General features: G+C 42.6%; 1 protein-coding gene and 1 pseudogene across 1 annotated transcript; one reads left to right on the top strand and one right to left on the bottom strand.

Annotated features, from left to right (window-relative positions):
- Positions 1-2,377: 2,377 nt before the first annotated feature.
- LOC115316030 (lysosomal Pro-X carboxypeptidase) lies at positions 2,378-21,196 on the top strand. The gene is made up of 9 exons (XM_029975370.4): positions 2,378-2,505; positions 4,178-4,318; positions 6,181-6,282; positions 9,341-9,522; positions 10,546-10,703; positions 11,725-11,894; positions 12,631-12,786; positions 18,399-18,586; positions 20,987-21,196. Exons 1-9 carry the CDS (start codon positions 2,404-2,406, stop codon positions 21,189-21,191), a joined length of 1,404 nt encoding a protein of 467 aa, XP_029831230.2. The 5' UTR covers positions 2,378-2,403; the 3' UTR covers positions 21,192-21,196.
- A 3,146-nt stretch (positions 21,197-24,342) lies between these two features.
- LOC120842825 lies at positions 24,343-24,915 on the bottom strand (annotated as a pseudogene).
- Between the last annotated feature and the right edge of the window lie 1,680 nt (positions 24,916-26,595).

The raw sequence follows: 26,595 nt of genomic DNA, 5'->3' as shown, positions 1-26,595 counted from the left end.
AGCACTTTTAAAACATAGAATACCCGTACTTGCTTTCAGGTAATTACAGAGCAGAAAAAGAAATGTTCGAAGCATTTTAAGCGCGTCTGTGTTAGCCAGCCGTTTGTGACGAGAGCTTAGAACGCGCAGTTTTGGCCAGGAGGACCGCAATGTTGCAAATAACACGGTACAACAAATGTACGGTATATTAAAATATTTTTTTGACAAAGCAATAAATAAAACTCCTAAACATGCCGATTATGTTAATAGACAGTTTTTGCATAGCGTACGACACCCATAAACTTCAGTTGGGCGTACAGCGCACTGACGTTCCACCGGTGCTACCAACTTTCACGAGCGGCTCGATAGCCGAGTTGTCCAACTTATTAAAATAGCTTAAGTAGGTGTAAATGACTGTAAAAAAAAAAGAAGAAAGTAATCGGGGTTTTCTTGGCCCTACTGCAAAACCGCGGTGTTTTTTGTTTTGTTTTTCCGAACTCTTTAATGCGTACTTTAGCTGTTTAATATCTTATATTGCGCCGTCATCAAGCCTCTCGTAAAAGTTGGGGCCCTCAGCTTGACGTGAGTGGGCTGCACGGCGAACTGAAGTTTTGGAGTGTCATATATGTGACAAAGGGTGTAAGGACTACAACATTTTTTTTTTTTTTTCCTTAGAGCGATGAGCACGGCGACGCTTCTGGCGTGCACTGAAAATTGTGCTTCAAAGGCGCAGCGCGAGCTTGCGGTTGTAATGCTACACCGCATAATAAGCTGCGGTAATAAACTTTTTATCAGTAACCATAGAGCAGTTTGATTACGTGTTGCAATAGACTAAAACCGAGACGGCAAGCAGCGATTTGAGAGGCTGTGACGCGACGACATCAATATTATGTATTGCTGCTCTTCCGAAGCTTGACGGTCACCGTTCGCGGCTTTCTTTTTAGAGCACTAATGGCCAGTCAAAGCGCAAGCATACCTTCATCACCTTCTAAAATATTCTGCCACAAACAGTAACGTGGCCGGTGCCTAAAACGCGCTCGGTCACCACAAAGCTTCGCACTTTGAGGCTTCTGCAACTTTTAAATAACAGCATGCTCGTTTTCTTAACGTGCATCAGCATCTCAGTCACCTGTAATATGATCCCTCCCTAACCGCGTCGCATTTGTAGACAAATAAATCATTTTTAGCGCGCTGAACAGCGTTAGCGAGCAGGCGCATGGGATATCCCGGAGAATCTATCCCCGTCTCTTCCGCCATCTTGGAACAACCGACCCGCCACCTATAGGGCGTTGGAGTTGCGAATAGTTCGCAGGGTCAAATTTGGGGTCAAAAATAAAAGTTTTTGCTTAGATAGTCCACCCCCGGTGCATAGTCCGTACGCTGTGCATAGTCCGTATCTGGTGCTTAGTCGAGAAGACAATCTTGTCATACACGGCACACATTGGCAGATGTCTGCTTTCTTAGCTCATAAAGGAGCTTGTATTATACATAAATCTTCGTTAACACACTCTTTCATTTACAAAATCTGTCACGTCTCGTCATAATGAATGATTTTGATAAACAAAGTTTCTGTAGAGCCCGCACGCGTAGATAGTCAGCAATGACTAAAATTTAAACTTCCAGACATTTCTAGCCCGTGGACTATAGCTTGGAAAATACGATAAATTACTTCGTGACCAGCGAACTGAACTATAGCATCAAAAGCAAAATAACAGTGACAATTGTGCTGTTCTGTGACAAATATGCACTTTACAAACAACTTTTGGACACTATCTCGGTAAGGAGGGAGCAGTTGATGTTCACACTTTTTTTTTCACTTTTGGGCATCTCTTTTTTGTCTGGGATCCCGCGAATCCCAATTGAAACAGTTGAGAATTGAAGGAATTCAGGTCTTGTACCCGAAACTGCAATTCCAGCATGGCGTAAAAAAAAAAAATGTAAAAGGGGTTGCGCGTTTTGCAGAAGTCATTTTGATCTGCTATATCAAGTCGGCAAGGGATAATCTTTCTTTCTAAGGAATATATATACCCACCGAGAAACGCTCGAGATAGGTCAGACAGAAACATAATTGAACATTGTTACTTGCGTCAATAAATGAAAAGAAACAAGAAGAAAACATTTCCCTCTGCGTATTTATCACAATTGCTGTTGATAAATGATCCAGCAGGCTCCACCATTCGGGAAAAAAAAAAAAGAAAAGGGGGCAGGAAACCACCGTCATCAAGAACAAAAAAGTGGTTCTACTCGTCCTAGGACGAAAAAGATATACACATCAAACGAAGAGGTCAGATCATCTTTATTTTATTTTTATCTGATCTCCTATTCCCCAGGGCGGTGTTTGACCGCTTGTCGGTACCCGGCCGATATTTTGTTGTTCCTACTTGAGCGGACGAGCTGGCCGCGTGGATCAGTTCCTTGGCTCCAATGCCGGTTTTCAGATGCCTCAACAGTGCATTCCTCGTCTTCACTGCAATCCTCTACGTGTACGCTCACAGAGATTACCAAGTGTCTTACATCAAGCAGAAGGTGAGTAATATTGCCGAACCTTGAACAAATTTACGAGGACAGTGTTTTTTGTTTTTTTCGAACGCCTGATTTCCATCTTATGTCCGGTGTTACGCGAAGCATAGGCTAACTTTACGGAACGTTTTTGTTCCAGCTTCTGATGTTTCTTCTTTTTTTTTTTTTAAGTTAATCTAGTTGAAGTTGCCGGGGGAATTGTGAAAACGGGATGGTGGAAAGGCACTCTATATTTTTCTGTTTTGTTTTTTATGATCCACCTAAGACTGCGACAGTGTCTGGATCCTAGTACTCTAGATAGTCACTGATAGGTAAAACAAAAAAACAAAAAAAAAAAGGAAGTGGCAAATACCGATCAATTATCACCGCTCCGTGGCCAATGAAATTGCAGGATTTGCCGGTAAGAACTCTAACGAAACAATCACGAATCGGGAAGTGTCAGAATAAGAGACCATGCCCCGCGTTCCTTAAGCAGTCTTTCACTATACTACTTCGGTTGCGAACGTTAGTCGTTAGTTTTAATTATTACCACGCGTCACTTGCTCGTTTTTATAAGACTCGCATCTACATTACTTGAATTGATTTTTCTATTTATTTTACACTCTAAAAAATGTTTGTGCGTCTACTTTCACGAACAACTCGGAGAGCCAATCACCTCAACTTACGCAGGCAGCTCAGCGAATGACGATGCGGAAACATATGTTTAGACCAAAAAGCGCAGTCTGAGTTGTGACATTAAGCAATGCAAAACGTCACGCTTGCATTGCTTAATGTCACAACTCAGTCTGCGTTTTTTGGTCTAAACATATGTTTCGGCATCGTCATTCACCGAGCTGCCTTCGTAAGTTGCCGTGATTGGCTCCCCGAGTGTTGTGCGGGAAAGTGGATGCACGGTTTTTTTTTAGAGTGTAGACGGCTTCTGGCGAAATTCACAGTAGCAGCGGTTTCCTATGCCTCGGTAATTCCTCATTGTATTTTTTTTTCGTGATTCGTGATTCAGACAATGTCGCAGTCTTGTGGCTCTTCTCGATCTGAGCAAACGCCATCGGCGTTTGCTCTTAATAGACGAGACATTGATTTGAATACACTTTATAAAGTAGTCGGCGGAAGTGACTCAGAAGGGCAGTTTAGAGAAATGTATATAAAATGGCGAAATCGACAGGCTGGCAGCCTGGCCCGAAACTTTCTTTGTGTTACAAGAGTAGGTACACTATTATTGTTTTTGCAATATACTTAAGAGAGGCAAGCTACTATACAATTTTCATTTTCCTATGTAGTTGTGCAACGAAAACGCCTGATTTACACGATTTAAATAAAAGATATAAATATTAGATTACACATAAAATAAAAAAAAAATTGGGAAAAAGTTTGTATATATATATATTTTTATACAATACAAAATAAACAGGGGCAGCTTTCATTCGTCCGAAGAAAACGCCAATCCCCAGATATGAAGAAGATCCTAGTATAGCTCGCTTTCATGCTAAGAAAACATGTCTGGTGAAGACAACGCAATGCAACATGACGTTTAGTCAAATGAACCATTTCGCAACACACTGATTTGAGACTAAAAACCCCGTTAAAATCAATACGGATCCCCATCTTTCGATAAAAGCGCGGTATTTTACTTCCCGTGGCCTGCGTGATTTTAATTAAACAGTTTTAATTTCTCGTCTAGGTGGACCACTTCAGCTTCAGCAATCCCGACAAGTTTCGGCAGCGATATCTGCTCTACGACAAGAGCTGGAATGGCAACGGTGGTCCAATATTTTTCTACACTGGCAGCGAAATGAACGTCGAGGTCTTCGCGAATCAAATGGTTTGTTCGAAAAAATATATAGGCAAGAACACGTGACAGGCGCGATAAAATCTGTACAATCTCAGTTTGTGTTAGAACATACCCGGTTTTACTTTCTTTTCTAGTTGTAGTGTGTATTTTTTCCTTTCCTCTTTACTTTAACCCTATTTTAATATTGTAGTCCCTTAAACGAAGAAAAACTCCCTATTCTTTTTCAACATTTTATATAAAATGAAACTTGCGTTATTTTAAGGCGCCTATTGATTTAGAATAAAAAAATTAAGGAAAAAATAAGCCAAATCATTGAGAGTAGAAGAACAAGATGTTAACAAATAAGTTTCTGTTTGACCACATCAAGTGTGGCCACTGTGTATGTGCCGTGCCGACAGCAGAAACACCACAGCGTCATAACGTCAAAGCCGCGCGCTGGTGTATACGTGCATTTGCGTTCTTAGCGAACGCCCTGGATTAAAAGTAGCTCTAGTGTCGTTTAAAAACGTCTTTAGTAGACGAGTAATGTCAAGTTTGAAGATAGCGGGAATGATATAAATTATATAAGAAAAACAAAAGTAGTTTTAGTGTTATTGATTTAGGCGGTCACAAGAGACTGCTGCCAAGTTGAGGGATGCTCTATCAGATGGCGCCACCTTTCCGAATCGCAGTCAGACGTTCTAGGTTTGAGAGAGGGAGCACTCGAACCATGAAGTGCGCTCGTAATTTAATGGCGGACTACACGGCATGGTTGCAAGTGTGCCTAAGTGCATTGTCACGTGTCGAGAAGGAGGGTGGGCACAGAGGGAGAGCAAATCGTCTACTAAACGCTCGACACTTTGTACAGCGAAAGCGACCCATAAATTGCGTGACTCAGATCGACCAGCTGAAACCACTCTGAAATCTAGGCACAGCAGTCGCAGCTGCTGGGCTGCTTCGACGCCAGAAATCTCTTTCGAAACGCTAGATTTCGGTGCCAAATAGGATGATGAATGGTGGATAGTGCATGGATCTTTGTTCGTCATATCACCAAAGGTTAGGTGGGGAAAGGCGGGGGGGGGGGGGGGGAGGGGGGGGGGGGGCAAGGCAGCGTAAATGGGACGTTTGCGGCAGCGACGTGGACAACGAGCACAGTACAGGGGTTTGTTCGCCCGTGCTGCACTACTCTTCCAAAAAAAAAAAAAAAAAAAAAAGATTACCTATACTGTTTTATCAGTCTCTATTTCTTGTGAAGTTCTATGTAGAGTATCACGAGAACATGAAATCGCAATGTGTCAGTGTTTTGCGTAAGGTGTAAAGTTATTTTAGTACCTACTGATGCTGTTTCCAACCAAAGGAAAAACTTCATCTCTCTATTTTTACGTATATCTGGACTTTAGTTGATCTCATTTCAATAAATGTCTCATAAGTAAACAGCATGGTATGTGATACTGTTCTCTCAAAGAGGGGGGACATTATGCCCTGATTTGTTTTCATGCGTTGAGTGAAGGCTACTGATGCATTGCAATATCGCAATATCATTTGAAACTTCAGTGAAAAAGGCGATAATAAAATCATATTCTTTCGAGGTATATTGATATTCGTTGAGTTTATATCCACAAGTGAATACTACACTATGAACGTTTACTGTCATAGAGGGAACATTATGTCTTTTTGTTCAATCTATATTGATATTCTTTGAGTTAGCGCCGCATTCTACCTGTGATTTTTTAAATATATATTGATATTTATCGGATTTATTGCCTGATTATACACTAGAAAGAGTGTACACGGTACTTTCCACTCGGAGATCGCTCGTTTTGACATATAGATTAATATTCGTTGAGTCCGTTGCCATCGAAGTGTCATATGCATAGCGCCTGATCGTTGCTCTTATCTTTATTATTTTAAAGGGAATGATGTACGATTGGGCCCCCGAATTCAAGGCAATGCTTGTGTTTGCTGAGCACCGCTACTATGGCGATTCTTTGCCGTACGGAGAACAGTCATTCAATGTAAGTATTCCCATTAGATTGGAAATTCCAGCAGGCGACTGGCTTAATATTTCTGCATAATCCACGCAAACATTCGGCGCATCATGACAACAATTGCGCAGTTCGCTGAAGAGCTTTCGTGATTTTATGATTGCAACTAATCGTGCACTGATGTAGTCATTATTGCATAGCTAGGAAAAATGAAAAAAAAAAGATATGTTAACACAAAAAACAATATATGAAATATTACATTCTTAGAACGAGCACCCAATGCATCAATATATTTTTACATGCTCAAATCTTTGCAATTCGGTATAATCTTGAGGTGTTCTTTCCTGCGCTTGCAAGGCTGTCGCTGACAGCGTTGGAAGCGCAGGGTGAGGCGAGTATCGAGTGTCTTCTCAGTCTCATCGTCGGTCCGTAGCCGATCAGATTGTGGCATGAGCTTTCAAGAGCACAAAGGAGCGAACTAATATCAATGACCACGCCTCAAGTTTCTTAACATGTCGGTGACCATAGAGCCGTCGCCTTTTCTGACACTGTGACAAAATTACCAGCCCCTTACTGAAAGCACTAGAAGGAGAACAACGAAAATTTCAGTTCTACATCTGCAAGAATATCATCATGAAAGTTAATTAAGAATAGTTCACCAATAATAAATTAACCCGACCTATAAGAAAAAAAAGGGGACTCCGAAAACCGGATTGCTTACGTTCAATTCGCGCGAGAAAAACGACACACACGTTTCATTTTTGTTACAACGACATCGGATTTAATCAAAACGATCAGAAGGCGCCAAGTAAAGTGATAAGGTGATGCAAGATTTAATTTTTCAAATGAGTGGTAACCATTGATTTTGTTTAATAGATTACCAGCCTATATATGACATCATTTGATAAGTCTCTTTAGCTGATAATGAACATCATACGATTTACTGTATAATCCGAAACCCTCAGTTTTAGCGTTCAGAATATTATCACTTTTGAAATATTTCCGTCTGTGCACGCCTTCCGATGATATAAAAATTCATACAGCAAGACTTTAAGATCGACTTTATAAAAATATTGTCACATTACACAATTTACGCTTACGAGGTAAAATGAAACTGACTATATATTACTTTGTCAGAAGGTGGTTCTTCGTTGACGAAACTTGGAATTAAACCAAGTTACGAAGTCGTTCTCATAAATATGTTATTGATAATATTTGTGTGACTTTAGTCATGCGAAAGTGTCATGTGCGAGGGCTCACTTCGCGAGTGAACGTTTTCCTTTCGACGAACTGCCTTTACAGACAGTCGCACTCTTTTGCGACGCCGTCTGCTTTGTTTGAACGGCGTCTTGCCAGCGTCCTGAAAACGCACCTCTACCTGGGTCACGTTCGATGATCCACCATTCATTTGTTTTAGGCCTGAGGGTTGCATTTTTTTACTTTACTATCTTCTTTGTCACAGTCACCTGAACTGGAGCTTTTCCACAGCCTCCTGTGGCTACTTCCGTGCCCTTCACGTTATCTAATTCTGGACATATTTCGAAACGTGCCATAAACCTTCCGAGGGTTTCAATGACTCCTGAATTGTTCGGTCATCGGACACGTCAGCGGTAGCTGTGATAGTGTTCTCTTCGGATGCTTCACAAAACAAGAGATGTTCTGTACTGCCTTCTTCAATTACCCTTCCAGCACTCGGTGTGGCTTCGTTTGCGGTTTCCAAGAGTCGTATATAACACTCTATAAACAACCATATGAAGGGCAACGCGGCCGTTAGCACACAAAAGAAACACGCTGTATTTACACAAGAAACGCTAGGTATAGTATGACTTTGGTGGATTAGTTACAGGAATGCACGTTCGACCGATTGTTCACGCAATATCGGATCACTGCTTTGATGTTGCTCACTACAAAAAAAAAATAAAAATAATAAACAGAAATTTTACTGTGAGAATTTATCGCTTTCTTGTCTTCTGGCGCTGGGTCTTGAGAGGTGTTGGTCGATGGGACAGCGACAAAGCTGGTGCCGGAACGTCAGGGTGAAGCTTGAAGCCGGTGGGTCGGATGCGGCGTTGGCGCGGTTGGAGTAGATGGGGCGAAGGGGCTGGTGTTGTCCTGAGGTGTGCTCCTCAACACGTGCACCGAATTCAAACTGGGGTGAAAACCTCATCGGAGCTGGAGGTCAGGCCAGGCGGAAGCCTTGATAAGCTCGGGCCGTAGCCCGACGGCCTTTCGCTTCCTTGCCCTGCTGCTTCCGGTGTGATCCCGCACTCCGAGCGATTCGAGAGCCGCTTCCTCTCTGTCGTCCTCCTCGCATCCGCACGAGCAGAATCGACCGGAGGATGGCACATGCACACTCATGCCACCTGAAGCCGCGTTCGATTGTGCGCGTGCCGATGCGAGGACGACGACAGAATAGAAGCGGCGTTCCAGTCGTTCATAACGCGCGACCATGGTCGGAGGCAGCAGGGTGCCGAAGGGAAAGGTTGGGCTACGAGCCCGAGCCTTTCAAGGCTTCCACCTGACCTGACCTCCGACTCCGGCGAGGCCTTCACCCTAGTTGAAAGCTGGTACATGTGTTGCGGAGCACACGCCAAGACCATAGCGGCCCCGTCCACGCCAACACGTCACTCCAAGGCACGACGCCCGAGCCAGCACGGCCTCCAACCAACCGGCTTCAAGCTTACTCCGCAACTTGCCGGCACCTGCTTCGTCACCACTTCATCGACCAACGCCTTTCACAACGCAGCGCAACAAGGCGAGAAAGCGTTAAGTTTTCACAGTGTACTTTTGCGTTGCTTTAGGTGAGCAATATTGAAACAGTAAGCCGGTATTGCGAGCAGAATCGGTCGAACGTGCATTCCTGTCGCAAATTCCGCCAAAATCATGCTATTTGGAGTTTTTTCTCGTGTAAATAAAGTGTGTTTTTTTTTGTGTGTTCTAACGGTCTTGTTGTCATTTATTACGGGATTTAAAACCCGGGAGTATTTAATTTAGAACTTCGAATTTACATATCATTACATAAACAGTAACACTCATGTGCTAGAATATGCCCCAAAATTTGAATCAAAGTTCTGGTTCTCATACACAGGGAAGGGAGAAAAGAGGGTACTTGACAACAGAGCAAGCCTTGGCTGACTTCGCGTACCTGATTCAACACCTGAAGTCGACAGTGCCCGGAGCTGAAAAAAGCCCTGTGGTGACTTTCGGCGGAGGGTATGGTGGGATGCTTGCAGCCTGGATGCGGCTACGTTATCCACACCTCGTCAAAGGGTTATTTTTATTGATCACATCTACTATCTCTCTTGTGTGTGACCTTTATTTAGGATAAAAAACTTTTTAACTTATTTGTCTAACCTTCACTCCAACCCAATCTGCTTTAAAACAGCACATGAATTCAGTCATTTAGATTGCGATGTTACTAACAGCAGAAACCAGGGTGATAATCTATTTTACATTAGTGCATCGAAATGTCCGTGTATATCGAGGCCAATTCAAACAAACATTTCAGAACCTTCGCGGTAAATTGTCCGAGGGCTAGGTTCCGTAGGCTGTATTCTAAATTAAAAAAAAATAAAGAAACTAGATTTTATTTTTAGAGAATTCAATTGTGCATTCAAGCCTAGTGATATCAAGTTCACGTAAATTTATCGTATGATTATGTTTCAATGTGTCCCTTATAAAAACATAAATTGTTATTTAGAGTATTGCAGGAGCATTTTTTCTTAAATAATGGGAAAATATTGCAAGACGTTTCTTAGTCGTTGTGTAAGTGGTTATGAAAAAAATATTTCTACGTACCAGAATCACCTTTGGAAATAACGAAGAAAGCCTTTTTTGGTTTAAAGAAACTTTTTTAAATGAAGGCGTTGAATCCGCAATGCTTATTTAAGATAAGATTTTTTACGCTGCTAGTTATATTTGTTGGTGGAAAATTTGCTTGAGTTCTGTACTTCAAATTCAAATTAACCACTGCCTTTTCTTAAACATTGTTAGCAAGGAATGAAAAAAAATATCTGCCATTCACTTTGCTTTTTTAATATTGTTTTCTAAATTTCAAGTAACTTTATAAGATGTTCAAGAAAATGTTTATTAGGATTTCACGAGAAGCATTCAGTCCAACCTTCGTATTCGTTTAACAAAAGTCTGTCTATGGTCTCTACGCTTATATGATTAAGACCGTAGGGCAGAATAGAATATTGCTCAGGGCTAAAGTGTCCCTTCACAACATCTAACTCTAATCTAGAGAAGCGAAGACCTCAAAATTTACAGGACAGACCTGTGCCTTCTAAACAGGGCTTACGCATCTGGTGCTCCAATCGCCTACTACAGCGGCGAAGTTCCCTGCGGAAAGTTCTCCCGAGCCGTCACGGACAGTTACAAGAGCCAGTCTCAGAACTGCGCTGCCAGCATCCGGAAATCGTGGAACATCATGAGCAAGCTCGCGGAGTCGCGTGAGTTTACACTGCCTACACTGTAGACGATCTGACTATTCTCAGAAACCGTCTTTACAGATAACAGAAGGTTGGGAACCAACTAAAAACACTCAGGCTGATATTAAGACAGTCAGAGTTGAGATGATGATTGCTGCTATTCATGATAAACTTTTCAGCGCGAGGTGTGGACAAATGATATTCGTTAAAGATAAATATTAAAATGATTTGTCACTTTGTCACTCCTTTCTTAAGGTACGTACTGGCGTAATGTATTCTAGTGCTATGCCAACTCAATTGAAGAAGGCAGCAGAGACATGATTGTCGAACGGTTAACATATTCAGAAAGTATTTTAAACTGTGATGAGTTTGAGGGCAGAGTATACAATTCTTTGTGTTTTGTACCATAGTTTAATAAGAAAACCGGGCATGCAAACTATACGAACTTTAACTTTTATGTGTGTTACAGTGCCTTGCGTTTGTGTAATGCCATCGGTAATTAAACTCAAAACAATGTGTTCATCTTCATGTTTCTCGCTTTAAAGGGATGGTGAACCGTAATTTGGATTTCAAAAAACAATGCTGGAGATGTAGGCGGGACACTAGAATCCCTACAGCACTATTAGTAAGGCGATATCTCAAATGGACGGCCGTATTTTTGGAAAAAGAAGTCGAGATTGAACCAGGCCGACGAGGCACGTGACGTCAAGGTACCTAGTTTCCTCCTCTCTTCGTTTCGCTCCCTCAAGGCCGCGAGGCGGAGGAGACGCGAGGCCGTTCCCTCTCCTTCTCGGAGAAACATGACGTCAACATTCCTGCCAAATGCGTCTCTTTTTCTGAAAAATACGGCCATCCGTTCGAGATATCGCTGTATGAGTGATGTTTTGGTGTTTCTAGCATCACGTTGCACGCTCTTGGCCGCGTGTTTTGGGGAATCCAGATTTCGGTTCAGCATCCCTTTAAAAGACAACATTGAGTTTAATTTGCTTCATGGCTCAAATTAAAAAAAAAAAAAACTATATTGGTTGTTTTTTAATTACAGAAGATGGACTCGAGTTCTTGACAGAAACATTCCAGTCGTGCCAGCGGCTCAGCAAAGACAGCATGACTCATTTGTATCAGTGGCTCAAAGAGGCTTACGAGACACTATCCATGCTGGACTACCCGTACGAGACAGAGCTCTTTGGGAAGCTACCGGCACACCCGGTCAAAGTAGGTCAAACAGCTTTTATTTATAATGTTGTTTTCTTATATCCAAACTTAGTTGACCTACTTATGTTTGTGTGCGACTAACGTGTGAAAATAATAACATCTTAACGTCATTCACCACGATCTTTTGCAAGTGAAATATATGTCAAATCATACATGGATTGGTTTCTTTTACTTGTAAACTTTGACAAATTGAGTGGATTGATAAAGAAACAACATATCTACACTTACCTAGTTTAAAAGTCGAAAGCACTATCATGTGATGCATGCTTTTCATCACAACTTATTCCGACCTTGCGCGCTAATCTGGTATTCAAAAAACGTACTTATTATATCTGAATATTTCTGATTATTACACAAGCTCTCCTTCATGGAGCTCAGTGCGTTTACAGCACTGACGGGTGCTCCTTTCCGCACCTGTCAGTGCTTCAAAAAACAACTCAAATTGTTTTGAATATTGAACCCCGTGTAGACCAACGTCGAATTCTCGGCGATTTCGCAAAAAAAGGCCGACGAAGTACTAATATTCGTAGAGTGGCTAGTTGTGACTCAGGACACCGGAAAAGGAGTCTTGTAAGCCCCAAGAATGTTTCCCTGATCAAAATGGATGCTTCTCAAACATAAAAGTGCATTTCAGGACATCAGAGCAGAGAGCTCAATACCTAGTTTTGACTGTAAGATGTTTGAACTCTACCAACGTTTGTAGCATTGAACAAACAAACGTGCTTTCGCATTTCAGGAAGCCTGTCGCTTTCTGTGGAACCCACTCCAGTCAGACAAAGACCTCATCCGCAGTCTCCACAAGGCAGCGTCCATCCTCTACAACAGCACGGGCAACGCTGCGTGTTACAGCATAGACGCCAACGTGGGGGTCCACTCAGGCTGGAGTTTTCAGGTCAGGCACCTTTTCTCTCGGCGTCGGAGGACACCACAGCTTGGCCAATGCCACCCGCTACTGATAACCGCTAATCGGGGAGATTGCACTCGGGCTGTAGCTTACAGGTCAGCAACGCGACCTTGCCGAGTCAAATACCCAAGATGTCACGAGGAGGCGAGATAGCCGCTTGTTTTGAAACTAGACTCCCCCGGATTCAGCTATCTTTGCAGTGGAGTGGCGAATGTGATACCAAGAGCTGACACTTACGAGCAGGGGCTATCCCCTGTTTACCTTGGAAGGGGTCGTGAAACGACGTTGAGTTGTAATGTTAATGACTTTACATACGCGTACTAGTCCTAATCTCGCACGTGTATACTCGCACGGACAGCCACTTAATCAGGAGTTCCTTGGTCGCGGTGAAATTGGGATGATAAAATGGGACTATTTTTTTCAGTCTTGCCTTCGCAAAGTTTGATGACGTAAATGTGGGATCGAAATCGCCCGCCTGACGACAGTCGAGCGCGGCTCATGAATTGGACACGAGAACTGCGTGAGCACTCGACTTCGGCTCGGAACAATCAATGCCTCGGCGGACCCTCGGGTAGTAGTTCGTGTCCAAGCACTGCGGTGATGAGAATAGCCGAACTCTAACAATGCCTGGAGCTCAGCACGCGTTTTCTACTTAGCCGATCCTAGCACGTGGCTATGATTAACGTTGGCGGTATAGGATAGGCAACAGGCTACGTGGCTGCTGTTCTGGATTCGAGTTGAGGTGATGAACGTTGCTCATATCTATCGAATTTATTTGCCGATTGCCATTGCTTAGAAAACAAATAACTAACACAAGTACTTTATGTTATTAACGTTAGGGATTTGTTCTTAGCAGTATTTAGCGAAAGTAGAAAACTCGCTTCATAGACCGCTTAAGCTGAGACTGCAGCCAATGTCACAAGCACTATAGCACGAGGTTGCTGCTTTGAAACGTTATCCCACAGACCGACCACTCGCGCTAGGAATGTTCTTCTCAAAGCCAGCAGTGCGGGCTAGCTCGAGCTTGTAGCTTCGAAGCCTTTATTTATTTATTTTATTTATTTATTTATTTATTTCAATACCTTCAAGGCCACACGGCATTACAGAAGGGAGTGGGGGAAAAACAAAAGTACAAAAAATAGAATTCAACACATATTAGTTAACATAATAGTTTTCAATGGCAGACTTGAATGCAGGAGCGTCTGTGATTGTGGCGATGGAGGTGGGCAGGTGGTTCCAGTCATTAGTAGTTCTTGGGATAAAAGAATCAAAAAAGAGCTTCGTGCGACTGAAAGGAACGTTGACTTTATGGTGATGATCATTTCGATGGGATACATACGATGGTTCAGAAAAAAGCTCTTCACTTAGATGCTGGTTGTGATGATAAATTTTGTGAAATAAGGACAAACGAGATAATTTTCTACGCAATGAAAGATTCGGAAGATGTAAAGTTAGTTTCATGGATGATACACTGGAAAAACGCGAGAAATTAGACAAAATAAAACGTGCGCCACGATTTTGTACGGATTCAATTTGATTAATTAGAAATTCATGGCCTGGGTCCCACACCGAACTCGCATACTCAAGCTTGGATCTAACGAGGGTCTTGTACAGTAGTAGTTTTAAAGATGAAGGAGCTCTTGAGAAGTTGCGGCGTAAGTAACCTAGCATGCGATTAGCGTTGTTAGCAATAAAATTAATGTGAGTTTGCCAGGAGAGGTCAGATGTTATATGGACACCTAGGTACTTGTACGAGGTCACCTGCTCAAGAACAGAACCAATGTTGTATTGTGGAAAGTTAGTACAGGCAGCTTTCCGTGAAATTCTCATTACTTTACATTTGCTGGCATTAAGGCGCATTTTGCAGACGTCACACCAGTTAGTAATGGAATTTAGGTCAGTCTGAAGAAAAGACGTATCAGTATCAGAATAGATTACACGATAAATGACACAATCATCTGCAAACAACCTTATGGATGACTGGACATTGTTAACGAGGTCATTTATGTATATGAGGAAAAGAAGGGGGCCGAGGACGGAACCTTGCGGCACACCCGAAGTAACAGGGCAGGGAAGAGAGTCTGAGTCGTTTGCAGTTACAAACTGTGTTCTGTTAGAGAGAAAATTTTCGATCCATGCAAGAATGTTAGAGTCAATGTTTAGTTTTTTTAATTTTAAGCAGAGCAGTTGGTGAGGGACTAAATCAAAGGCTTTCGAAAAATCAAGAAATATGCAGTCGATTGAAAGGTTATTGTCTAGCGCAGAGAGAACATCGTTCGTGAAACAAACCAGTTGCGTTTCACATGAGAATGATTTACGAAAACCATGCTGACGATATGTGAAAAATGAGTTGGATTCAAGAAAGTTAACTAGGTTAGAATAGATGATATGCTCCAACATTTTACATGGGACACTAGTTAAAGATATAGGCCTGTAATTAAGAGGAGAGTGAGCATCACCTGATTTAAACAAAGGTACCACCTTACCCACCTTCCAATCGCTGGGCAACAAACAAAGATCTAGGGACTGCGAGAAAAGTTTAGACAGTATTACAGAAGAGAGCATTTCAGTGTTCTTCAGAAATTTAGAATTAATCCCGTCAGTTCCAGATGAAGAAGAAACTTTTAAATTTTTTATTATGCTAAGCACACCAATGCAATCAATTATAACAGGATCCATAAGTGGAAAGGCTGCAAGATTATATTCAGGGCAAGAAACAAAAGACTGTGGCATAAAAGACTGAGAAAACACATCATTTAATAAATATGAACATTCCGACCTTGGAACTGAGACTCCATTATCGTTGATTAGCGATATCACACTCTCTTTTTGTCCACCAATTATATTCCAAAATTTCTTAGTGTCATTTGTCAATAAGGATGGTAGGGTATCATTAAAAAATATGTTTTTGGCTTTTACCACTTCATTCTTAAAGAGGGTTGCAACATTCTGATATGCACACAACAAGTCCGGTTTATTGGACTGCTTTGCTTTGCGGAACAGTCGTTTCTTTTTATTTCGCAGGTGCTTTAAAGAAACAGTAAACCAAGGGCACCTGTTTTTGTACGGTATAATTCGTAGGGGTACGTATTTGTTTACAAGATAATTAACTTTGACTTTAAAAATAGACCAATTGGATTCTATAGTGCGATTAGAAAAATTCTGCATATATTCGTCCAGAAATTGCGCCAATTCATCATTGATGGCAGGGTAGTTAGCTTTGCTGTAATCGCGTATACGTTTAGGCATACTCTTAAGGCGATGAGAATTGCCTTCAAGTGTGAAGTGAACAAAGCAGTGGTCACTCAGGCCTGGTAAAAAACTTAGAGAATGAACGAGGTCAGGAGTAGTTGTGAGAACGAGATCCAATATGTTCGAACTTGACGCGGTGACCCTGGTAGGTTGAGTTATTAACTGAGAGAAATTAAAATCTGTGCACAAATTTATGAACTCAGATGTTTCACCGGAAAGGTCAGACGGAACAGGGCACATACCAGACCATAATATTTTCGGAAAGTTAAAATCACCTAATAAAAAAACTGGCGAGTGCGGAAATCTGACAACAAGGCTGTTTAAAACGTCATGAAGTTGTGCACAGAAAGTCAAGGAAGCGTTTGGTGGCCGATAACAGGCACAAAAGATCATGTCACGGTGATTAATTCGTACACACACGCATACCATTTCCAAGCATGATGCATGAGAGATATGATAAGAGTGCAGATTTTCTGCGACGGCTATTAATACACCTCCTCCCAATCTATTGACGCGATCAGACCGATAAATATTAAAGGTCTTCTCACACTCAAAAACTTCTTTGTTATCAATTTTGGCAGACAACCACGTTTCAGTTAGTATTATTACATCGGCGCTACACGTGTCGATTAATGCTGACAGTTCCTCTCGTTTGTTAACGACACTGCGGATATTTGAAAAAAGAAAAGGAATTTTACTAACGGGAATTACGGTGTTACGTGATAGTTACGATAATGGTACTTCATTGTCTACGACATTGCTTGAATTTTGACTTGCGTGAGCAGGTGATTCCTTGTTGGCGTATAACTCACAGACACTGTCTGATGAGGGACAATAGATGAAGCATTTTCTGTTAATGTACAACTTATTGTAGCGAATTGAAAACTGCTGATTACTAGCTTTCCCATATTCGAGCAGTTTCTTACGCGAGGTTCGAGTGGAAATGCAGAAGTCCTCACCAACACTAAAACCAAACGACTTCAACTTTGCCCTGGCTGCCAAAATAGAATCCCTTTCCTTTGAATTTGAAAACTTTGCAATTACCGGACGGCATTTATTGGGAAAGAACTTGCCCAACCTATGAGCGCGAGAGATCGCTTGATCAGATAGTTGCAAGTTCAAAGCAGACGAAACCACTTCAATTATTTGTTTCTCTGACTCAGCCCACGATTCTGATTGTTTGTCAGGAAAGCCGTGGAAAATTAAGTTTTCACGCCGAGATCTGTCTTCATAGTCATCTAAACGACGACTTAGAGCGACAGTTTCGTTCCGAACGGCGTCAGACACCGCACTAGCCACATAAAGGTCCGCGGAGTTGTCCGAGGGGAAGGCGAGCGCGTGTGGCGCGTGTACATACATTACCAGCATTCTCCTTGATGCTTGGGAAATTTAGCAATACGTCTATTGACCAACATAGAGAACAAGGTGTTTTATTTTAGTTCCACTAGGCAAATAGCGCTCACCAGATTCCATACACTATGTTTGACGTGTTGGATTTTCTGAACTAGGAACCTTTTTTTACCTGACATAACTGGGATAAATCGAACATTTAATATTAAATTACTGTAAAAAAAAAACAAAAAAAACTTTCACAATACCGTTTTTATGTTTTTTTACAGTAACTGTCGTCCTTGAGCAGTTTATATTCTGTTGTATGAAAACTCTGGTATATGTAAAACTCTTGCTTTAAAGATGTGGTGATTGGCATAATGTTTCGAGTTAAATCGTCTATGAAAACCTGCTACATTTACTTGGTGTCTTTGAAGCACATCATCCGCGAGCTTTTTGAGTCTACATGCCAAAGATATCTCGTGCAAACACTACCTTCACGAATGATGAACCCACTTACATTATCATTATCATCATTTATTAATTTCATGTGCTCAAGAACAACGAAATCGCCTTGATTACATTACAAAGCACATAAAAAGGACAACGCATTTCGAAATGTTGGTGCCCGCTCACGGATGTCGGTTTACAAGATTTTATGTGTTTGTTATGGAACAAGTTAACTGAAACATAGACAGTAGCAATACAAATCAAAAACTAATAAAGTTTGGAAATTCAAAATAGTTAACATCAAACTCGCCTTGCTCCAATCACTTGAATTTTCCGTGACCGCATTACGTCTCCCCGTCAATAGCGAGTTTTAGTAGACCGTGTTTCCCGCTCCGCTAAGCCCCTGCGCTACCCGGAACTCTACAGCCAAGGCCATCGGCGCGCACGCGCAGTGGCGGTTTCTTCGTAGCCGAGGGCGAGCGGAGGGGAAAACACGGTCTACTAAAACTCCCTAATAGCTATCACGAGGAGAGCGAACTGACCAAGTAATGCGTGTCTTGTTTTCCCAGACATGCAGCGAATTGGTGATGCCTCAGTGCTCTGACGGCGTGGACGACATGTTCCCGCCGAAAACGTGGGATGCGAAGAAGCTGGCCAAAAGGTGTCAACAGCGATTCGGGGTCACGCCAGATCCAGGAAGGCTTCGTATTCTCTACGGTGGTAGTGACATGGGCGGCATTACAAACCTCATTTTCACGTACGTCAAATGTCGTTTCCGGTTTACGAAGTTAAGTTTTGTTAGCTGAAATGAAAGATTTTAAAACTCCCGACGGATAAAAATTTAAAAAGAAATGTGCCAAATGAGCACCACCACGTACAACCCGGCATCGAATCGCTTAACGAATCAACCAGAAAACGTAGTAGCCATAACCATAGCCTCGTTTATACTCATGAGGCCTGGCAGTTCGACGACGGAGCCATAGAGTGCCCGGTTGCAGATTTGGAGCGCGAGGATCTGGAAGCACAGAACATTTTTCGGGGAACCTAGGGTGCCTACATGTCTGTCTGTCTGAGGGTGAAGACATCCATTGTTTTTCTGAAGGTGCCAGCGCGTGACGCTCTCGCGCACTCGGTGCGTGACTTGCGCGGTAAAATGGCGTCTATGCATTAGCCAAAGTTACGCGCTCGAGCTGAGTGACACCGGATTGCGCGCACTTGGAAATGCATAAAAAAACGATCGGGCGGAAAAATGCCTGGGATGCCACCACTCAAGCAAAAGTGCGTGTGTATGAGGGCACTCCAGGGGAACCTGGTCGTCAGCGCACAGCCTTTGAAGCGGCGAGTACCCGAAAGATGGCTTTTCAAACCCGACTAAAAAGAAGCGGTAGCGCGAGGAACGCGAGGAGCACGAGCGGACAATTTATCGCTCGCGAGAAGTGTGTTTCGGCGTGTCGCCGCAGCGGGGCGCCCGACACGTGGCTCTCCTCTCATGAGTTGTCTGCCGCTCCACCTTTTCAATTTCGGCGGCCGCGTCTCGTGGCAATCTGCCAGGCTTTGTCAGTATAAAAAAGGCTATGGCTGAAGTTTAAGGACATAAAAGCACGTGCTAGGGGTCGCGAATGGTCTAGAATTCGTATTTCTAAACAGGTAAGTGCCCATGGTGCCACATTGCATGTCCTTCGCGACACACTTTACGTTCTGCCAAACGTACCTGAGGGTTCCCAAAACGGGGGTGTGCACACGTCGTGTCATGTCACGGATGTCCACACCGATCGCGTGAAGCGACTTCAGCGCGACGTGCGCCTTGATATAGGTCTATTTGCGCATCGCAGGGGAGGAGTGTCTGAAGGTTAATGAGTGTGTGGGAGCTGCTGGCACATTTTTAACTTGTACTTAACTATAGAGCCATTTTCATGTTATCGATAGACCGCTCCACTTCTACAGAAATGATGATGACACTAATATTTTGGGAGAGCAGAGAATGCTTAATTATAATTGCGCATATGGTTTTTTTTCCAGATTCTGGTTGTTTTTACGGGATGATTTTACGATAGAATTGGCTACTTAATTAAATCGAGATTGTACAGGCCTAGTATTTTTCAAACCCTGAAATTCCGTAGGAGCAAGACAAGGTTTCCCTGAATCAGACTGTAGACACTTGTCAATCATCAGATAGAAACTCCTTTTGATTTAAACATTCGTAATAAAACTTAGTAAAACTTAATCGTAATAAAGGCTTAATAAATGACGGACACAAAAAAATCACGAAATGAGGATGAGATATACGAACAGGAAGACTGCCGAACTCAATATTTATCTATTGATAAAAAGTAAACAAACTGTCACACTCAATATCTATCTATTTGATAAAAAAATAAGGTTGAGGTACGTACCCACGTTTATCACAGAAGAGAAGTTAAAAAAAAAAAAAACGCTGTGCGTCTTAAATAAATACATATTTACATATCTGTGTAGGACAGCGTATTTTACCCAACTTTTAAAGATTTACTCCAGGGATAGTTTTAGCTACCCCAACTAACTGTATTTTCTGAATCACCGGTCTTTACCCTTTCTTGCATGCTATTTAGTATGGCGAAATTCAGAATAGTCATTGAGAAATCGGCAAGTTAACATTATGCCACAACCAACATTCTAATACACCCGCGCTTTTTTTAATGCCATAACGTCATGGGAGGGCAGGTTTGCAGATAGAGCCGGCAGTCTAAAAATGGACTATGCCGAGCCTTTGTTTCCTGCTGTTGCTCGGGTGCTGGAGCAAGTTCCTAAATGGTTCGTTCGACACCATGAAACTGCTTGTAATCAGTTAGGGACAAAGTCTACAGTCCAAAGAGGGAACCTCTGCCTTTCGCTGACATCACTTTTTGATTGTTGCCAGTAGTGACTTTATCTTTGAAAAGCACGGTGAAGACAAAAAATTGTAAATTCGATAACTTCTTGGAAATAATTTTATTTTTGCGTAATATATCGGTTACTATTCTATAGATGTTTGATGGTGTGTTTAGCAAATTTTCCGACAAATTGGGGTCTATGAAAAAAAAAAAACGCAAGTGTACCCCTTTGATATTAACCACGCAGCTTGGAATTGCAATAAAAAGAATGAAGTGTTTTCTTTTTTTTTTTCTTCTACGTTTTACAGGAACAATCAGAGGGACCCCTGGTACTACGGTGGCGTCCTTTCCGGAACAGAGTCCAGAGTGTCCATAGGCGTGCGCAACGCCGCTCATCTGTTGGACATGCGTGCACACAACGATCATGATCCGGTCTCCGTTGCGTGGGCCCGGACGAGGGCAAAGGGAACCTTGTGGCGCTGGCTGCACCCGCGGTTCGAATTTTTCGGATAGCCTCATATTTTCAGCCTTTTCCATTAAATTATTTATTATGGATGTCGATTTGGCTTTCTCTTAATCGTGATATATATTTAGATAGAAATTCGCAACATTCCGGAAGGCGAAATGGTGTTTCTTGTTAACTATTTGTCGTGACTCTGTATGAAAAAAAGAAAACAATATATATATACAGAGTAAAGTAGCATTTAGCCAAGATAATTATACAGAGCAGTCTTGAGTAGTAACTAGCTACTAGTAAGTAACGCATTACCGATAACTAGTTACTTTTCTTCCGTAACTGTTAACTCTAACTCTTTACTGCTTAGTGAAAAGAACTTTTACCAGTAACAGGGTTATTATTTTTCAAAAGTAACTGTAGAAAGTACCGTCGTTAAAGTTACTTCTCAGATTTATGTGCGAAAATATTGCAAACACGACCACCAACTCGTCTCACAACTCGTGATAGAGTCCCAAGTCCTGGCACGGGAAGGGCCCTGCAAAAACTACGGCAGAAAACGTGTGAAGTACGAGAGGAAAAAAAAATAAAGATATAAAGATACTAAATTTTGGGTGACCCTGCATGTCCATGCTGGTCCCGCCAACATGGAGCAGGGAACGTTTGTGTCCGTACCAGCCGTGTATGGTACATCGCCCACAGCGCACGCAGATGCAACAAAGCGCGGCATGTCTAAAGCATTTTCCTTTTTTTCGTCCGGCGAAGGGAGCGAGTCCTTTTGGCAGAGGACAGTTTTTGGTGTTTGTTGCCCCAAACGCCCGCAGGCTTACGGCACAACCGATTTTTCGAACCTCGACTTCTTGTCGCCAAGCCATGCGTTTCCTTCCCCTCTATTTTGAATCGTCTAACTCCTAGATGCACCCTTGCGGGGTCTCGACTTCAGGGCCAGTTTCTCTCCCTTTTTTTTATGTATTTTTGCAACCCAATTACCGGCATTTCCTCTCCGTCACCAACTCGTTGTCCCTTCTCCGGTCCCGTCATTTGAGAGAGAGTATTTGCTCGAAACGTGTGTGTGTTTTCTTGAAATCAAAAGACCGCCCTTAGTCGGGACCGGGAACGGTTGGCATCAGTTGATTTATAGATATTCAGGTTGTGGGCCTTCCGGGTGGCCTCTTCTATTTCGGGTCGGTTGTGAGGTGGAGGGGCACAAATATGTTTGATCTGGTTAGGAACTGGCGGAGCCTATCACCAGCATTCCGGGACAAGCTCTCGTTGCGCCCTCTGTTGGCTATTCGCAGCAAAACGCAGTAAGATGATAATTTCAGGCAAACTACTGCAGAAATTCTTAAGCTCCTCGGGATATCTATAAACGGAAATAATCAACTCTACTTTTATACCTACTTCAACCTCAGGATTGTAGACTTTTTTTATTCCTGGGCCCCACATAATTTTTTCACTTTTGTTCCTATGGGCCACTTTGAGAAACTTTTGAATCTATTTTGACTGAAATGAAGAATCGTAATGCTCCTGAGGAATATAATATCTGCGAACCCCCAGCACACGCCGCAGTTAAACGTTCGGCATTTCGGTGTTTCGATTACGCCCCCTGAACGGTACCCAGCTGACCTCACTGTTTTTTTGTTTTCTTTTCTTTTTCTTATTTGTCACAAGGACATTTTTTTAACAACAAAAAGCACACTCTGTGTTGAACATAACGGGTGTTTGCGACATCAAAGAGTAGGTGACCTCATTATTCGGACCGCACATTTTTTGAACACATGCGTTTTTTAACACACGCCCATTTTCGTGACTTTTGCGACTGTCACGACAGATTGAATCGTCAGGCTGAACATGTTGAGGAGCGCCGACAGCCACAAAGTGCGCATTTAACGTATTTGCTATATGTTCATCCATCAGCGCCTCATTGTAAAATTGAACTTTTCTTTTCGAGGTATGTTTAGAAATTATCTCGTTTACTGTTTGCCATATCATGCGGTGATCTCCCATAACCTCTAAAAATTCGTTAATGTAATATTCGCATTTTGCTTTTTTAATATCAGAGTTTAGTTTATTTCGGACTTTCTTAAATATGCCAAGGTCACTTTCGCTTCTCGATTTTAGAAGTATTTGAAACAGCTTGTTGCGACTTTTAATTCTTTCATATAATTTATGATATATCCATAGTTTTCGAGTTTTCTTATGCTTTTTATGTGTCTTTAAGGAAAAAGAGGTGTTGTGCGCGGACTCAAAGCAGGATAAAAAAAAAACAACCTCATAGGCTGTGTTTGCATCAGTTTCTCTCAAAACAAAATCCCAATCTAGGCAAGAAATAAGAACTTTGAAATGCTGAATATTTCGTACCGAATAGTCCTAACCAGCTTGTTCTCTTTATCATTGCGCAGTTGGTTAACAGGTAGTAAAAAGCATATTGGCAAATGACCACTAATATCGCACGTCAATACTCCTAATTTCAAATCCTCAATAGGAAGATTTGTGATACATAGGTAAAGTGTTGTCTTAGAAGTCGAGGTGATTCTAGTTAGTACAGCTATTGTATTTGTGCAACCATGAGGTTCAAATATCTCTTGAAAACGCAAATATGTTACAGTGTGCTCTGAAGCATTTATGTTAAGATCACCAACAAGAACAACCTGTAACTTCAGTTCTATGCTCTGTTCAAGCAATGTTTCTGAGAAATGCAGGAAATGATTTACGGATCCAGATGGAGGACGGCACAAGAGAGTGAACAAAATATCACAGCATTAGATCACAATGCACTCAACGTTGTCATTTGTAAGGTTGTATTCAGGAACCATTTTATATGATAGCTCTGAGCAAATATAAATAGCAACACCCCCGCCGGCCCTTCTTGAGCGGCGCGCTGTCGTAACCAGCCAGCTGGACACACTCATCAGATGTAAATTACGTTTCACTACAATAGGTTGTCGAACCATTGATTTAACTCAGATAAAAAAAAATATTTACCTCGTCAAACTTTTTTCGCAAGCTTCTTGCATTCAAATAAAAAAGAAAAGATTATTGATTTTTCAAAGATGCGATATCACAAGAAAGATTAAGCACAAAAATAACAAAAGTTTAGACGTTCTTTCGTACGAGTTACTTTAGAGTGGTAAGATCATCCTCATCACAAATAACCACTGCTCATTCACCATTTTTTTTTCGGACTAGCACTTTCCCCCCATTCGCATGTCAAACAAACGTGCCTCCTGATTTCTGCGACCATTCCTTCGTCATCAACAGGAGAGTGTGGAAGAGCCGAGTCATGTTTGTACAAATATACACGTTTGCATTTTTTTTCTTTAGTGACTGTTTTTTTGAAGCCAAGAATCGCGAAGCTCCTGACACGTAAAGCGAACGATAACGCCTCGTGTTTCACCCGGTTTTGCTGGGAGTCTGTGCAAAGCTCCAATGTCACTTTGGGCTACAGGTCGAATTTCCAGCTTTGTGTGCAGTTCGTTCATTTCTTTCATCAGGTCTTCATCTTGTGCTTCTGAGGTGCCGTGAATTTTACTGTTTAAACGACGGCTCTGTCTTTCAATGTTATCCAAATCTAACGGGAGCTGAGCGAGTTCCTTTGGCGAGGAGACGTTTTCCGGCAGGTCTACTCGTATAACCAGTTTTATTAGTGGAGTTTTTCTGCGCACGTAAACGCCTTTGAAGGTCGTCAAAAAACGTGTCTGAAAGTACTTGTGCAGACTTTTCGAGTCCACCGATCGCGCTGGGCAAGGTCATGAGAGTATCGAGCTTATTGCTTATTTCCATCAAGAGTATAGAGAAGTCGATTGCGGATTTCTGCGTTTTTGTTCTTCGTTCACTTTTTTGCGTTCTACGCAGTCTACACTTCCATGTTTTTCTAAAATCCCCAGGTTTTACTTGCAGTGTTTCTTCGGTTTAAACAGAGCATTCACATCGACAGAACGTGAAATTACATTCAGAGCAGCGCATATACGATCCATTCTTAGGAATAAATAGCCGGCATGCGCAACAGCGTGTCATGACAAAATACACAACAGACAAAGGACATCTTCAGGCAACGCACTGTGATAGCAGCAGCAGAGAGACTAATAGTAATAAAAAGGTGAGAAACGGAATTTAACCAACCTGCAAAACACAGGAGCATAAGTATGAGCTGACATATCGTCAGCTTGCTGCCGCTGCCGCCAAATGCGACCGGGCACTCTGTGGCTCCGTCGCGGAACTGCCAGGCTTTGTGAGTCTGAGGAGGCTATGATTCAGCTATGTGCGCTGTCCGCCACGCGATCGAAGATTTGATGCTGAAGTGCGAGCTTGCACCATACCCTCAACGATCGGGTTTAAATTTAGCACACTTGGGGCGGTTTACTTTACTAGGTCCGCGAATTGTATAGAGAAACCCTTTGACGAAACATACATCTTTCCAACGCGCGCGTATAAGAACGGGGACGTGGCTATACCACGACCAACTTTTAAACTCACAAATTCCTTATAATCAGGTACAAAACGAGCGTGTTGGTAACGGTAATGAAACATGAGGAAGATACATAGAAAGGAGGAACGAACAACTATGACTTCCAACTAGCAACAACATTTATTGACCCGACGTTTGCATATTGCCGCGCGCCAAGTAGGCAGCGCGGCCGTAGCCTAAAGGCGCGTTCACACTCTTGCAACCGAGTACGACCGAGAAAGACTTCTTGGGACCGGATGCACTGAGCGGAGCTGGTCCTAAGAGATCGCAAGAGGCTTAAAAACCGGTTTGGTCTCTCTCGGTCGCACTCGGTTGCAAGAGTGTGAACGGGCCTTAACGGTTATCGCGCTTGCCTCCCACGCGAAGGGCCAGGGTTCGATTCCTGGCCGCGGCTATGCATCTTTGTTGACACTGTAATGTGATGTTCTGGTGAAATCGAGAACCGTCTAGCCGATTCGAGGTCAGAATGTTCTACGCGTCGAACCTTTTACGTCGAATGCTCCAGAAGCCAACGTGTGTACAAAAGCGGCTCCGCGGGCAAGCCGGAGTCAGTTTCGCCCCAGCGTTCGACTGTGCTGCTACGCCGACTTCGAACGCCGACTTCGACGCCCGCGACGCTCTGTTATTCTCTTTGTACCCTTTTAGTTTTGGCACAAGTTCGCCACATTAAAACGTTTATTTCTTTCTGTTTAGTTACTGTTCTTTTGGTCAACACCCGTGACATTTTGGTGGAGGTGCTGGGTACTGCCGAGCAATAGGAGGCTGCGGACGACGAACAACGGCGGCATAGGTCACAACTACACCTTTCCAGACTCCTCCTGTGCTTGGACATCTCGACCAGGATGCAGAAACAGAAATTCACATGGACGCAAGTAACGCGGGACTGGGCGCAGTACTAGTCCAAGTGCAAGAAGGCATCGAGCGAGTCATCGCCTACGCAAGTCGGACATTGTCCAAGGCGGAGAAAAATTACTCCACAACTGAGAAAGAATGCC

This window comes from Ixodes scapularis, unplaced genomic scaffold, assembly GCF_016920785.2.
Source record: "Ixodes scapularis isolate PalLabHiFi unplaced genomic scaffold, ASM1692078v2 PGA_scaffold12__126_contigs__length_90152505, whole genome shotgun sequence".
Lineage (NCBI taxonomy): Eukaryota > Metazoa > Arthropoda > Arachnida > Ixodida > Ixodidae > Ixodes > Ixodes scapularis.
The sequence above is the reverse complement of the archived record's forward strand: the minus strand, read 5'-3'. Positions and strand labels throughout refer to the sequence as shown.